Raw genomic sequence first — 13,643 nt, 5'->3', positions numbered from 1 at the left:
CGTTCTGGTGAGCAACGCGGTCGGAGAATGCTCCGGACCCGAGACCGGGCCAGCAACACCAGGGATCCAGACGGAGGAGGTGCAGCCACCACACCCTCTCCAGATGGAGCCCCGGCGACACTGAGCAGCAACTAATACAGCTCTGGGATGCAGGACTGGGACAACTCCAAACCGCGCAGCCGCGTTGGCGGCCACGTTCCTTTTCTGAAAACTGAAAACATACAATCTTTTAATGGAAAAATAATTATCAAATGCTTCCTTGGTAGTAGGGCTGTCTTTCTTGGGGGGAAACTCCAACAACAATAGTGAGTTTTGTGTTGAAATATGGAACATAATCAAGGTAAAGAGAAAATGAAGTGAAATTCATCAGTTATACAGTTGGGGATGGGGGTCGGGGGCGGGGGGTATACTGGGGTTTTTGGTGGTGCAATATGGGCACTGGTGAATGGATGGGTGTTTGAATATTGTATAACTGAGACATAAACCTGAGAACTTTGTAACTTTCCACATGGTGATTCAATAAAAATTAAAAAAATATATATATCAATAATCAGGAAATAGAAAGAAAGAAAGAAAGAAAGAAAGAAAGAAAGAAAGAAAGAAAGAAAGAAAGAAAGAAAGAAAGAAAGAAAGAAAGAAAGAAAGAAAGAAAGAAAGAAAGAAAGAAAGAAAGAAAAAGAAAGAAAGAAAGAGAGAGAGAGAGAGAAAGAAAGAAAGAAAGAAAGAAAGAAAGAAAGAAAGAAAGAAAGAAAGAAAGAAAGAAGAGAAAGAAAGAAAGAAAGAAAGAAAGAAAGAAAGAAAGAAAGAAAGAAAGAAAGAAAGAAAGAAAGAAAGAAAGAAAGAAAGAAAGGAGAGGGAAGAATAAAAAGAAAAGTGGAGGGAACAAATGAAGGTATTAATTAAGAAAATAAACAATGGGACTAGAAAGATAAAGGTTTAAGGTGCTTACTTTGTATGAAACAGACGCAAATTCAATCCACATCACCGCTTATGCACCCCTGAGCACCCTTATGGGTGATCCTGGAGCACAGGGTCAGGAGTATGCCCTGAGAACAGCTGGGTGTGGCAAGGCAAGGGAATGGGGAGGGGAGGGGAGGGGGGAGGGGAGGGAGGGGAGGGAGGAGGGAAGGAAGGAAGGGAAGAGAAGGAAGGGAAGGGAGGGAGGGGAGGGGAGGGGAGGGGAGGGAAGGGGAGGGGAGGGAATGGGGAGGGAGGGGGAGGGGGAGGGAGGGAGGGCGAGGGGAGAAAGGGTAGGAGGGAGGGGAGGGGAGGGAGAGGGAAGAGGAGAAAACGTAAACAGAAGGGAACAGAAAGGAATAAATGGGAAGGGAGTGTGATTTAGCATGCATGTATATAAAGATCAGGATGGCCAGGAAACGACAGCTTCACACCACAGATGATTTTATCACTGTAAGAGTGAGGAAAAGAATTTAATATCATTCTGTTCATCATTACTGGTAGGTTTTCTAATATTATCCCTATACTTTCTCTACTCTCTCTCTCCCTCTCTGTCTCTCTCTGTCTTTCTCTCTCTCTTTCTCTCTCTCTCTCTCTCACACACACACCATTTCAGACCACAAAACAATAGCTGAGGGTATCAGCATTCTGGTGACCTTAAAGAATACATAGACTGAAAAACTGATGCATCTGATCTAGCTGTCTCCAGTGTCCACTAAGTTTATTATTGGTGTAGCTGATTAAGACTCATATTTTTTTTTAGTTTAATCACATCTTAAATCAGTGCCAACCACTGAAAATACAAAGACAGCAGGACTGAGAGCAAGTTCAGAACCACTGACTTAATTTGAACATCAAATCAAGGCTATCACACTATTTTTATGCAGATGGTTTGGCTTAGTGTCCTATATAATTTATACTGATGTGCCCAATATTTTTTCCATAAATTCTTCGGATGTCTATTACTCTACTTTGAACAGAAATGATATTCAATATCATAAAGCCTTTCAAACTATTACATAGTGTTTATGTGCTTATGTTAATGATAAAAATAAATTAATTAATAAATGACAAAAAAATCTTACATAATTTTTACTATGATGCACCCTTATGTTTTTCTCCTCTTTTACCCAAAGAAAAAGGAAAAATTCTGATTCTACCACCTGCTTTAGTTTAACCGCCATTCCTTTTTACTCTTTTCTAAACATTAACATTTATACTAATAAGTCTGAGAAATAGAACACCAGATTTTACTCTGTGAAAAGAATGGTTTGACTTCCACTCTGAGCAGCTCTGAAAGCCAATTGTGTATTGAAGTAGGCTCCCAGGGCACTAGAGGAGATAGTTTTGAAAAATAATCCTAAATCTCATTCCTATAAAGCAATGACCAATCAAGAATTAATAAATAATCAAGTACTCCTATGTTAGATAGATCTTAGAAGTTAGGTAACGAGCCAAAATCTCTCTTTCACAGATTGTGATCATTTACCACTAGCACACTGAAATTGCTACTGCTTCCGAAATTCAAAATGAGGTCTGATAAGCTATTATGCATAACAAACCATTCCTGAATGGAGTGGCTTCAAACAACCATTTCATTGGATTACAGTCCTGAGGATCAGAAAGTTAGTTTCAGCTCAAACCTCTGCTGGACTCTTCTAGCCAGGATAGCAACTTGTCCTGGTTTGCCAGGGATGTTTTCTGCTTTAGAATCTCTGGAAACACACCACTTCCAAGCTAGACAGAACCATTGGTCACTCCATCACTGAGATCCCTCATTTAGCTATTGCCATCTCTTAGTTATAATGGACCCCCATGCTCTGAAACAGGTGTGTGTGTGTGTGTGTGTGTGTGTGTGTGTGTGTGTGTGTGTGTGTGTGTGTGTGGGTGATTGAGAGAGAGAAAGAGAGATTGTTGCAGAGACGTACATCTCCACCAAGCTGACCCAGGCCTCTTCCTAAGGGATCCAGTCTCCAGAAAAAGAAGGAGTGCTGATTCCCAGGGCATACAACATGTGTCACATGTTATCAGCGTTAACTCAACTTAACCACAGAACCAACCAAGTCATCATGGGAGTGTATCACACGAAGGCATGGAGACAAGAAACCATGAGTCATCGGGACCTTTGTTGTAAGAATTTAGCACCACATGTCAGTTAATATTCAATTGCAGGGCCAGGGATATGACTCATTGGTCCAGCACAGGCCTCATATATGTGAGGCCCGGATTGGATCCCCATCACTGAAAAAAAAAAGTGTGAGTCAAGAGGTTGAGGAGCTACATGTTTTGTGTGCTTGGACACTAATTGAAGCAGCATGTTCCTACAGAGCATCACAGGTAATAGCCTGGGTACCCTTCAATGCTCCACAGTGGCCCAAATACTTCCCAGCACTGCAGAGCTTGAGCAACAGCATCTTCTGGTGTTGAAGCCCAAGGCTCAGTTAGCTATCACAGGGATGACCCCCAGAACCCCTGAGCACTTCTTGTGGAGACCCTCTGCCAAAAACAATGTTATGGAGGAGAGGAGAGGTAGTACAGTAAGCAGGGCACTTGCCAAGTTGGTACATGCATCCAACTTGGTTTCGATTTCTTGCATCCATATGGTCCCCCAAGCACCCCCAGAAGTAACCTTTGAGTGAAAATCCAGGACTATGCCCGAATATGGGTAGACGTGCCACAGAAGCAAGACCCAAACAGTATGATACTCAGAGCCCAGGTGAGGTTTCTTCCTGGAATCAGGCTTCAGTTTGGTTTAATGAGTCCACTGCTTTGTTCACTGGGTTACTTGTAGAACCCATCTTTCATGGGAAAAGTCAAAGAACCCCTTCATTAGGTCTAGGTTAGAGTTCAAGTTAATTTTTCTTTTCAGAAGAAAGGCAGAAACCATCTTTAAACATTTCTTAAACATTTATTACAAGCATTTTGGAGCATTTAATAGGTAACAGGTGTTACACTAGTACTGACAAAAGTACAGAAAGTGAGAGAGGCTTCAAAGCAAATGCAGTGGGTAAATCCACACTGTTACTAATGACGTAAGAAATGTTACTATTTTTGTTGCTCTGTCAGTCATTCCTGGGTTTCAAAAAAGAACTGTCTGGCCTGGGGAAAGTCCGAAGTGCAAAGATGCTAAAGAAAAGGGCCAATCACTTTTCTGAGGACTTCTCCAGCACGTAGAGAGGAAGCATCAGCCTGCCCAGTTCTGCTAACTTGAAGCATAGGTCGGAGCTAAAGGTCCAACTTCATTGGTTTGGGTGGGGGTGGGGAGTAGAGGTCATACGTGATGCTGCTCATGGCATACTTCTGACTCTATGCTCAGGTATCACTCCTGGCAGTACTGAGGGACCCTATATGGTGGCAGAGACCAAACTGGTCAAACCATATGTAAGACAAGTGCCTTATCTCCTGTACTTTTTCTCCAACCCCCCAAAGGCCAATCTTTTGTGTAATTTTCAGTTTTTATATTATCAGAGCCATTTATTCCATTATACATCCATCTTCTCAAAGAGGGTGAGGCAAGAGAAAGCAGAGCTTCCTGTAATTGGAATCAAATTTTCCCTCTTGCATCAATACTTCCAAAAAGGACCAGTCCAGTACCAACTTCCGTCTTTGCCAAAAGTGACCCCTCCTGACAAAACACAAGAGTCACAATCCTCCCTATCCCTAGAGTACTCATTCTGCCATGACAAAGAAGGAAATCATACTCCCCAAAAGGACATTTGAAATGATAGTGAATTTGCTCTCATGGTTTCATCATGCTGTTCACAATTCAAACTTCCACTGCAATATTTAGAACAATTTTTTTAACATTATGTTTTCATCTGCACTATCCTATTACTCCATGATTGAATTCTAGTTGATAATCATTCTGTTTTAGCAGAAAGCGCCCTACGTCATGGGCCAACTAGAAAATTTCTAGTTACATAATTGAAAATTTTGTGGTTCATCTCTATGTTGATTGACTTGGCTTGAAGGAGTCCTGAGGGAAACTGCGCCATTTCAGTTCTGATCAAATTCATGTTGCTGTCCTCAATGTCTAGGACCCTCAATGCAGCCAGCATGAGAAATGAATGGAAATTAGAGACAGTTTTCTGTGAGAGCAAACTGAAGTTTTAGATTTGCATTTCTGGCATATTTTTGCAATAAGAATTGGGATATATTTCCTTTTTGGTATGATATCATGACGGTTGTTTTCAATCCAGACTGCCAAAGGTCATAAGTGATATTAAAAATTTGAAATGACTCTGTATGAGAATGAGCAAAAATGTCCTGGAGGAATTCTATGATGATTCCACCATTTTTTCCATACAGAGATAAAAAAAAAGTCCATAGGATATAGAGAATATCAGGAAGACCAGAAACTCCTTAGAATGTTTTGGGAGGCATGGGTCAAGGCTACGTTAAGAACTAGATCTTGTCTGACGACAATGAACTGTACTTTGAAAATTACTTTTGCAAATGAGAACCTGCAGAAACTTTTTTTGGCACCAAATCAAGAAAGTTTTTAGCATTCTTTTACATAAATTTAAAGTCAGCCAAGTTTGGATATAACAATCTATGTAGAAAAATAAACCAATCTACCGTAAATAAAAAGAAAAGTATACCTGTTACCTAGTTCAGTAGCATTCAGTTAGAGCAGAAAATTGATTTCCATGAAATATTCAGAAAAACTACCTTTCTATGACCTGAAGAATGAAAAACAGAAACGTGCTACCTCATGATTATATTCATTTTATAAAGACACCCCAAAGATGACAGCTTTTTTTTTAAATAGAGAAATTCAAAACCCAATTTAATGTGTTATGAGGAATGAGATAAGGAAGAAGACACTCAAAAACTTTAGAGGCATACAAGGCAGGGAACAGCGCTGTTGGCCCCTTCAGGCTGAAAACTCTGACATCGAAGAGCACTGAGTGCAACTCACAGAAAGCCTTTCTTATGAGTAGTGAATGATTTTCCTTAGACTATGCATGGCCCCAATGCTACCTAATAAATCTTTTTGTGTTTTTTTTTAAGGATTTCTATCACTTTCTATGACAAAGTTTCTTATAGATATATCAATAGTCCCTCTAGGGCTGGAGCAATAGCACAGTGGGTAGGGTGTTTGCCTTGCATGGGGCTGACTCGGGGTCAATTCCCAGCATCCCATATGGTCCCCTGAGCACCGCCAGGAATAATTCCTGAGCGCAGAGCCAGGAGTAATGCCTGTGCATCGTTGGGTATGACCCAAAAAGCAAAAAAAATAATAATAAAAAAAAATAGTCCCTCCAAAATGAGGTTATTGGAAAAGATCTTTTTAAACTTTTTGTGTCAAGAATCACAACTTATTTGCAAATACAGTCTTTTTTTTTTCTTTTGTGATTTTTGGACCCAGTAACATACTTAAGAATTGTCTGCTAAGTCCATTACAGTCATTTAGGCACAAACTCGAGCCTAGTTAGAGGTATTTCACTCTTACACACTCACAGTCATGTTGTTGTTGTTGTTTGTTTGTTTGTTTTTTTGGGCCATACCTGGCCTTGCTTAGAGGTTACTCCTGGATCTGTCCTCAGGGATCACTCCTGGCAGGCTCAGAGGACCATATGCCATATGTGGTGCAGAGGATAGAATGCAGGTTGGCTGTGTGTGAGGCAAATTCCCTACCCCACTATGTTATAACTCTGACCCATAAAAGACATGTTTTGTGCCAAAGTCTTTTCTATGTGTTGGGATATGTTTCAGACTTTAGAAGCATTCCTCTGATAATAAATGTGATTTTTTTTTTTTTGCTTTGGGGGGTCACACCTCTACCCAGAATGAATATAAAAAAAGATTTTATACAAATACACTAAGTATTTGTAATCATCATAGACATACAAACAAAAAACATATGAGGATGCCACCATATATCTTTATAATACTAAACTTTAAGAGCACAGTCATAGGAAGTAATGCTGAGATGTAGAGCCACAAAAACTCAAACACCACTGGTGGGACTATAAAAAGGTACAAACAGATGAATGAATAAAGTATCTATGGTACATCTATACAATGGAACACTATACAGCTGTTAGGAAAAATGAAATCATGAAATTTTCCTATACATGGATGGACAATGAGTATTATACTAAGTGAAATGAGTCAGAGGGAAAGGGACAAACAGAATGATTGTACTCATTTGTGGGATTTTAAAAAAAAGAAAAAACATAGTATGTGACTCAGAGGCACATTCTCTGAGGAGCACCTGAGGGCGCCAGGGCCCCAACCACCCGCTGACCCACGCCACTGCTTCTACCTCGGCCGTGTCAACACGCAGGAGGAGCTCACATCTTCAGCGTCTGCAGGGGGCTGAATCTCTTGGCCTCGCGCCTGGCTGTCTTCACCAGGGCCGCCCAGAGGGTGTGGGTTGAGTTTCTCTTCCTGCCCCAAGCAGAGCCCACGCAGCTGGAGACCCCCAGAACCCAGCCACAGCCATGCTCAAGGCCCCTCTCCACATGCTTGGACGAGCCTCACACATGAAGGAACCAGCAGAGGAACCCAGGTGTGCAGGACCCGGGGCTGAGATCTCCAAGCCTGCTCGGATAGGGACTGGGCCTCTTCCGCCCAGATCCCCCATTTTCCCATAGCTAGGCGGTAACACCCACAAACTGCCCCCAGCGCCGTGTAATCCCACTAACGGCCAACATCCAGATACTATAAAACCAAGTTCCTGACATTTTACAGTCTAGTTCTCCCTCTGGAGAAACTGGCAAGCTGCCAAGAGTTCTCCTGCCCACACGGGAGAGACTGGCAAGCCCCCCATGCCGTATTCGATATGCCAAATACAGTAACAATGACGGGTCTCATTCTCCTGACCCTGAAAGAGCCTCTAATGCGGCACTGTTCAGAAGGATGAGTAAAGAGAGGCTGCTAAAATCTCAGGGCTAGGACAAATGGAGACATTACTGGGCCCGCTCGAGCAAATTGAGGATCAATGGGCTGATAGTGATAGTGATAGTATGTGACTAATACCCAAAGACATAGAAAAAATGGCCAGGAGGACTGGTCCATGGTAGGAAGCTTGTGATAATGGGGGAGAAGTGCAGTTAGAACAGAGAAGGGACCACTATGACAATGATACTTGGAAATGATCACTCTTGACAAGAACTGAGTGCTGAAAGAAGGGGAAGTGATACTTTTCAGTTAGAGCATTTCAAACCACAGTGCCTAGAAGGAAGAGAGAGGGTGGGGGAGAGAAGAAAAGTGTCTGACAGAGGCAGGCTAAAGGGGCAGAGAAGGAAGGCCAGGTAGGAGGAAAACTGTGGACATTGATGGAGTGAACCGTGAACTGCTCAATGGCTGAAGTTGGATCATTGACTGAAACTCAATCATGAACAACTCTACAACTCTGCATCTCACAGTAATTAAATTTAAAAAATTTAAAAGTTTTAAATTATTTTAATTAAAAATAAAATGGCATTCAAGTGCTAGGGTTCAACTTGGGCAACAAAAACTGCCACATGTTATTCTTATGCTCTTTAAATGTGTTTTATGTTATAAAGATACTTCCCGTCTTCAAAACAAAACAAAACAAAAACAATTCTGTCTATTTTTGTCCTGGCAGTTTTCGAGTCTGCAGGAGGGACATAACTTCTAGCTCGCAGATGCTGTTGGTTAAGTACTAAAAGTTTATTCAAAGATACTGTATTTCTTATGTTCTTTTTTTGGGCCACATCCAGTAGTACTCTGGAGTTATTCCTGGCTTTACTCCTGGAAGGATTTAGGTTGTAGGATTTACTACTGGAAATGCAGGGGGATCATATAGGATGCTGAGGTTCAAACTCGGGCAGGTCTTGTGCAAGAAAAGTGTCCCACCTACTGTACTATTGCTATAGTCCTCAAAGATACTGTCTTAAAAAACATTTTCTTGAATTTCATAGAAAAAACTATAAAATTGAGTGTTATATCTTCATATGTCAGTTACTAATAGTCATATATTTTTATCTAATAATGATCATAGGGAGTGAATGTCACCCAGCTGGGCATTCGTTGCATTTCATCCTGAACTACTAGGTTTAATGCTCATAAAGATTTCAAGATAAATTAGACACCCAGGAACAACCCTATACCCACTCAGGGAGAACCATGCTGAAAAGTTCTATCCAAGTAATCAGAGTCAGATCTTGAATTCCCCCACCCCAACACAACCCAAGCAAAAATATCACTGTCCCTGATGTGTACATTCCTTCAAATATTGTTTTATTCATTTCACAGGTCTCCTGTAATGGCTGGCGGTCTCTTCGCTGTGGATCGAAAATGGTTTTGGGAGTTGGGTGGCTATGATCCAGGTTTAGAAATCTGGGGAGGAGAACAGTATGAAATCTCCTTTAAGGTAAGTCGCCAAGACACTCTTTACACTGTATCTGCATGATTCTGATGACCCTGATAGAACAGCATCATTTTCATTTGGGCCCCATGTGCTCAGATGACCATAACACCTTCCCAAGGAGCTTCAGGATAAGAGAAGCTCCTTCCCACTGATGCTCCATAAAATGTCACCCTAATAGCAAAGAAATATAGAAATCATTCAAAACCTCTCAGCAGCAGGAAACTCATGGTGTCCAGAATTACTGCTGCACTGACATACATCTTTCCTGAGAGCATGTAGAGTGGATAAACAGCAATGAAAAAGAAACAAGTTGAGTGATTGGAGCATTGGCCCTTCATAATTGTTCTAAAAATAGTTGTTCACATTCCTATCATAACCGGTTATTTCACAATCTTGATATAGGAAGAGTGATTTTAAAATAGATTGGCATATAGGTATTTTTTATCTAATTCCAAACAAAGTGAGTTTTTTTATTTCCTTTTTTGGTGGGGTGGTGTTGACTTCCAGGAATCAAACCCAGGCCCTCAGACATATGAGTTTTTGTTCTCCTGCTAAGCCACATCCCTAGTCCCTGAGGGATTTTTTTAATCTGAAATTTTCCAGGTCTTGACATTTTGAGGTTAATTTTTTTGGCTTCTTTTCTTTTTGTCTGGGAGAAGGGAGGGATATGCATCACAAGTGGTTCCCAGGAGATATGGGGGCCAGGGAGAGGTCTCAAGCAATTCTCGGCCAACTAGGCTGCAAGTTCAATGCCAGAGACCAAAGGTGCATTGATGCTTGAGGCTTGCTATGCCTAGGATTCCCTGGGCCACCCACTGGGGCCTGGAGGTCTTCAGAGGTGCCTCAGCAATGCTTTGGGGACCATCCTGTGCCAGAGATGGAACCAGGATTGGCCACTTGCAAGACATGTGCCTTAACCTGTGTCCTCTCTCTCCAGCATGATTTGTTTGGACTCTAAATTCTCAGCAAAGATATATACTTACCGCATTTATCTTTGTTGTATGTATATATGATGCATATTCCTGTGATAGAATATGAAAAGCCAGGGTTCATGAATGAAAAATATTTGGCACAAGTAGAGGAAAGTAAAATACACTGTTGTAACACACACACACACACACACACACACACACACACACAAATGCTACACAGAGGTTCTATTCCTAACTGCTAAGATATTGTTTTTTTCTTTCTAAAGTAGCTTCTTAAAGAAAATAAATCCGGGGTCAGACCAATAGTACAGTGGATAAGGTGCTTGCGTTGCATGGGGGAAACTCACCCTATTTGGTCTCTCAACCTTGCCAGGAGTGATCCATGAGTGCAGATCCAGGAGTAAGCCCTGAGTACAGTGGGGTGTGGCCCAAAAGTCAAAAGAGAAATACTTTTTTCTTTTTTTCCCTATGTTATTTTTATTCATGTATAAACATATCACTGTATCACTGTCATCCCATTGTTTGTCAATTTGCTCGAACAGGCACCAGTAACGTCTCTATTCCTCCCAGCCTGAGATTTTAGCAGCCTCTCCTTACTCATCTTTCCCAAAGATTGGAGGCTCTTTCAGGGTCAGGGGGGATGAGATCTATCATTACTGTTTTTGGCATATTGAATATGCCACAGGTAGCTTGCCAGGCTCTGCCCGTGCAGGCAGGATACTCTTGGTAGCTTGCCGGGCTCTCTGAGAGGCATATATATATATACATATATATATGTATATACATATATATATTACTCATATATATATTACTCATATATATTACTTTATGATTTGTTTCCTACTGTCTGAACACCATCAAATATGGTGTGGTAATTATGGAAATTGAATAGAAAGTGTCTTATAATGTGTTGCTGGAGCGTAGAGGCATTTGGGTAGTGGAGTTCGGCTGCCTGGGCTGTGTCCCTTGGGGCAGGGAGGGTTCTCACTCACCCCCCCTCTGGGGCACCCCAAGCGAAAACAGCCTGGTGCAGAGTACAGTGGCATGGCTATGGGGACCTCCCTCAGTTTATACTTTCTTTTTAAATAAACATATGATTCTTTTAACATTGATTATTTTTAAAATTGCATTTTCACCAAATCAACTTTTCCTAATTATTCCCACTATAAAATTAAACCAATTCTTATATCCTCCAAAAATATGTCACCTGTCTATAGTCAAAATGAAACTTGAGAATTGGCACTTATTATTCTAATGCATAAAAAGAAAATTATAATACTGATTTTTGCTAAGCTGTGGCAGCTATATTCAATGGGTTAGGAGAAAACTTACATTGTCCTCAAAGAACCTTAATACAATTGCAAGCTTCTGGACATCTAGAAACTTCCAAGTAATCCTTGAAATACCATTAATTAAATAGATAGTCATGTTTACACATCTGATTTCACTTTGGAGGAGGGGAAAGCACCCCAAGTAGTGTTCAGAGGGCCACAGGGCCATTCCTAGTATTCAGCCAAATGAGCTGGGAAGTTGAGTTTTTGGGTCTTAGAAGAGCTTCTCTGAGTCTGGTGTACCAGAGATCAGGGTCCACGACTCAGCTATGCTTGTGGATGCTGGAGTTTAAACTCAATTCCACCCCAACCACTGGACCACCTTTCTGGCCCCTCAATTTCTCTTCTGTTTCTTAATGTTTTTTATACAATTAAAAAATCTTTCAATTGGCCAGTACTTTGGGGGTTCTTTGGTTAAAGGACTATCTGTGTACCTCTCAACTGTAAATGCAGGAAGCAGAGATAATAGCAATAGTAATGACTGAAATATTACAGTTACCTAGTGGCATGTGCCAGAGTCAAGCACTTTAGATGCATCATTTCATTTGAAAACACAATTTCAAGAGGTGGATGTTATTCCACTTTTTAGCTGGAGGTCAAATTTTAAATATGTTGATTTTGTTGGGGTTCCCACAAATTGCCAAAAGAAACAGAATCTAAGAATTGGTCTACAGAATAGAGTTTACCATGGCATTGAGATGTGGGGCAGGAAAATGGGGATGGGGAATGGGTAGGGAGGAAGAGAGAGGATGTTGAGGTTGGAGAGAAATGGGCGCAGGCAGACACTGAGACAGTAGTGGAGGGAAACAGACATTAATGAGGGGATGGTGTAGAAATGTTGTATGCATGAAACCCTAGCAGTGACTCTTCTGTAATTTGTAAATCATGGTTACTATATCATTGCACTGTTGTCTTGTTGTCCATCGATTTGCTGGAGTGGCACCAGTAACATCTCCATTGTGAGACTTATTGTTACTGTTTTTGGCATATGGAATATGCCATGGATGGCTTGCCAGACTCTGCCCTGCGGGCGGGATATGCTTACCGGGCTCTCCAAGAAAGATGGAGGAATTGAACCCAGGTCGGCTGTGTTCAAGGCAAACGCCCTACCCAATGTGCTATCTCTTTAGTCCTATAATAAAAAAAATTAGGGTAGAGTTCATGCCCAATTCAATCAGCTTAATCAATGGCTGAATAAATAGCAGTACTCCTACATTTAAAAAAAGAAAGAAAATATAAGGGTAAAAAATAAATAAAATTCGGTCTTAAATATTAAAATATAGTGACAAAAAAGTAGAAAGAGCTCTATTTCTACTTGAATGCAGAGCATATCGATGCTTGATATTGTCCTTATCATCTCTGCCATAACTTTTAGAATTCACCAAGAACCTTGCTCTAAATGTCATTGAATGAACATGTATCTTCATGATGGATTAATAGCAGAAAACTACTGATCCTGGCAAAAATATTGATCATGAAATTTGCCCAAAACTTGGTATGGTTTTCAATAATAGCTTCAACTGGAAAAAAAAAGAATTTTACATTTTATTCCATCATTAAAGGAAAAATCAACATTATTATATTTACAGTAGCATTAAAATTCAAGTGATATTTTCATTGGATTATTTTAACTGAAACACAGGGATATGATACATAGTTACAAAATTATTTATTTGGTTTCAGTCATACAATGTTCCAACACCCATCCCTTCACCAGTGCACAGATACTTCAAGATTATCAGGTATATCCCTTTACCTACTTTCAACGCTCAGTTCTGTCCAAAATGATCATTTCCAACTACTGCTGTCATATTGGTCCCATCTCTATCCTAACTGCCCTTCATCTCCCAGACACTCTTGTGGTAAGCTTCCAAGCATTCTTGGTCCCTGTTCTCTCTTGTTTGATCCCAGTACCTCATATGGTTTCCTGAGCACCACCAGGAGTAATCCCTGAGCACAAACACAGGTGGAAGCTCTGAGTACAGAAACAGGAATAAGCCCTGAGCACCGCTGTGTGTGCCCAAAAATAATCCCTTAGATATGGGCTTAGAATAATGGCACAGTAGTTTAGACTAGACA

At 40.9% G+C, this 13,643-nt stretch overlaps 1 protein-coding gene across 5 annotated transcripts in view; it reads left to right on the top strand.

Annotated features, from left to right (window-relative positions):
• Window positions 1-13,643, top strand: part of GALNTL6 (polypeptide N-acetylgalactosaminyltransferase like 6) — a 1,098,691-nt gene that overhangs the window by 959,749 nt on the left and 125,299 nt on the right. For all 5 annotated transcript variants that reach the window (XM_055118910.1, XM_055118897.1, XM_055118904.1 and 2 more), the window contains one exon: window positions 9,187-9,304. In XM_055118910.1, coding sequence (XP_054974885.1) covers window positions 9,187-9,304 — 118 coding nt within the window. The remainder of the gene's footprint in view (window positions 1-9,186; window positions 9,305-13,643) is intronic.

The sequence above is a fragment of the Sorex araneus genome, chromosome 1, assembly GCF_027595985.1.
Source record: "Sorex araneus isolate mSorAra2 chromosome 1, mSorAra2.pri, whole genome shotgun sequence".
NCBI classification, from domain to species: domain Eukaryota; kingdom Metazoa; phylum Chordata; class Mammalia; order Eulipotyphla; family Soricidae; genus Sorex; species Sorex araneus.
Note: the sequence above shows the minus strand (reverse complement) of the source record. Positions and strands in the feature narration are given on the sequence as shown.